This window comes from Phaethon lepturus, unplaced genomic scaffold, assembly GCF_000687285.1.
Source record: "Phaethon lepturus isolate BGI_N335 unplaced genomic scaffold, ASM68728v1 scaffold16884, whole genome shotgun sequence".
In the NCBI taxonomy this organism is placed as follows: domain Eukaryota; kingdom Metazoa; phylum Chordata; class Aves; order Phaethontiformes; family Phaethontidae; genus Phaethon; species Phaethon lepturus.
The window spans coordinates 2,814-4,540 of NW_010532790.1; the positions used below are offsets into that span (position 1 = coordinate 2,814).

General features: G+C 40.3%; 1 protein-coding gene across 1 annotated transcript in view; it reads left to right on the forward strand.

The window, feature by feature from the left end:
- Nucleotides 1-255: 255 nt before the first annotated feature.
- Nucleotides 256-1,727, forward strand: part of ICK (intestinal cell (MAK-like) kinase) — a 19,523-nt gene continuing 18,051 nt past the window's right edge. The window contains exon 1 of the mRNA XM_010284966.1: nucleotides 256-514. Coding sequence (XP_010283268.1) covers nucleotides 414-514 — 101 coding nt within the window. The 5' untranslated portion in view covers nucleotides 256-413. The remainder of the gene's footprint in view (nucleotides 515-1,727) is intronic.

Here is a 1,727-nt window from a genome sequence, read left to right on the forward strand (position 1 = left end):
CTGCTTTTAGTAATAATTGCTCCCATAAGGGCTGCCTGCAAGCTTGCTTTAAAGTACCTCTAGCTTTAGTGTAAGAGTGGATTTGGGGACCATAGCCAGTTATGTCCAGGCACAGGCTGGCCCTTTCTGGTGAGAGAACAAGACAAGTGTTTGTGTACAGCTTAAAAGGAGTGTCTCTTGGAGGAGAATGGAGTCTGCAAACAAGCAATCTCAGAAGGGTACAGAAATCAAACGGATTATGTTCTGTGCTTTCAGACCAAAGGCTAAGTCTTGAAAACATGATTCCTGCAACTGTTCACACTGTCCTGAGTGCTCTATATTTATGCTGCCACAGAAAGAACTGGTTACACTCGGAGGAGAAACACAAGAAACACTAAGGACTGAAATGCGTTTGCAGCGAATGTTTCCTCATCATGAATAGGTACACAACTATCAGACAGCTTGGTGATGGGACCTACGGCTCTGTTCTCCTAGGGAGAAGCATTGAATCTGGAGAGCTAATAGCCATTAAAAAGTAAGTATTTTCATTTGTTATGTAACAGTGGATGGTCTGGGTTTTTTCATTCTGTGGTCCTCATTCACTTGGTCATGCTGGTTTGAGTACTTCACATTCAATTCAGCGTTTGTATTTGGAGTTGTATTGGGGCAGCACGCAAAGCTCAAGTTCCTTGTATCCTCCAAAGCCTCAGCAGAACATGAAGAGGGTGAGATATATAGGCTTACTGTAACAGTGCTCTGCTACTACGTGCAGTTGAACATGTATTATGTATCTTATTGAGAGTATTCTGCAATGCTGCTTTAGAGTCTGCAACCTCTTCCCTGTTGCTTACATGGAACATACTTTTCATGGTCTAACGTCCAGTGTAGCATTAATCGTGCACTGATAATTAACACAATGGATCTCATTGTCCATTATCTGTATCTTTATATGCTATTACATATTGGTCTTTTCAGCTTAAGATTTTCTCAAAATTCCTTGAGAAATCCATTTGATTTTTCTCTGCCGCTTCAGTAGTGACCTCAGTTTGTAAATGGCTTATTTGTCCTAGTTGTGGTAAGAGACAGCTGTAAAGCATTGCAGGCACCTTCCTGAAATACCAACCATGACCCAGGGACATACTTGTAAAAAGAGCTTTCAGTATAATGCTGTTCTGTATGCACAGTCAATGGCTGGCTTTAGAACTTTCTAAATCCTCTGTGCTGAGGGTGTTTTTCCTGTATCAAACCTTGCAAGAGGCACTTTTGATTTTTTACTTTGCAACACGGTAGAAACTCAAAAATTTGAGAAGAAACCAGAAGATGGTACTCTCTTAGCTTACATGTTAATGCCAATCCATTATTAAGGATGGAAATGGCCTGGTGGCTGAATGCAAAAGACACTAACTGCAAAAACACTGCTTAAACAAAAAAGTTATCCAGACTTTAATCAGTTAGGTATTTTTCTAAGTTTCATCAGTGCTTTTCGGTGTGTGCGCGTACATGTGAGCCTTTGTCCTGTTGGTACATAGAGTTATGTATGAAAGAACTGAGTCATAATCAAAATGCATATGAACAAATAGGACCATATGTTACACATGGATACTATGTTCAGAGTTTTATTTTGGCTTAGGAGAAAGCAAATCTGCCCCACAGTTTGTTTCTGTTAGCACAGAATTGCTTAGAAGCTTGAAAGGAAAGGCAGAATTTGAAAAGAAGTTGGCATGATAGATGCAAGTCGCCAGGGAAAG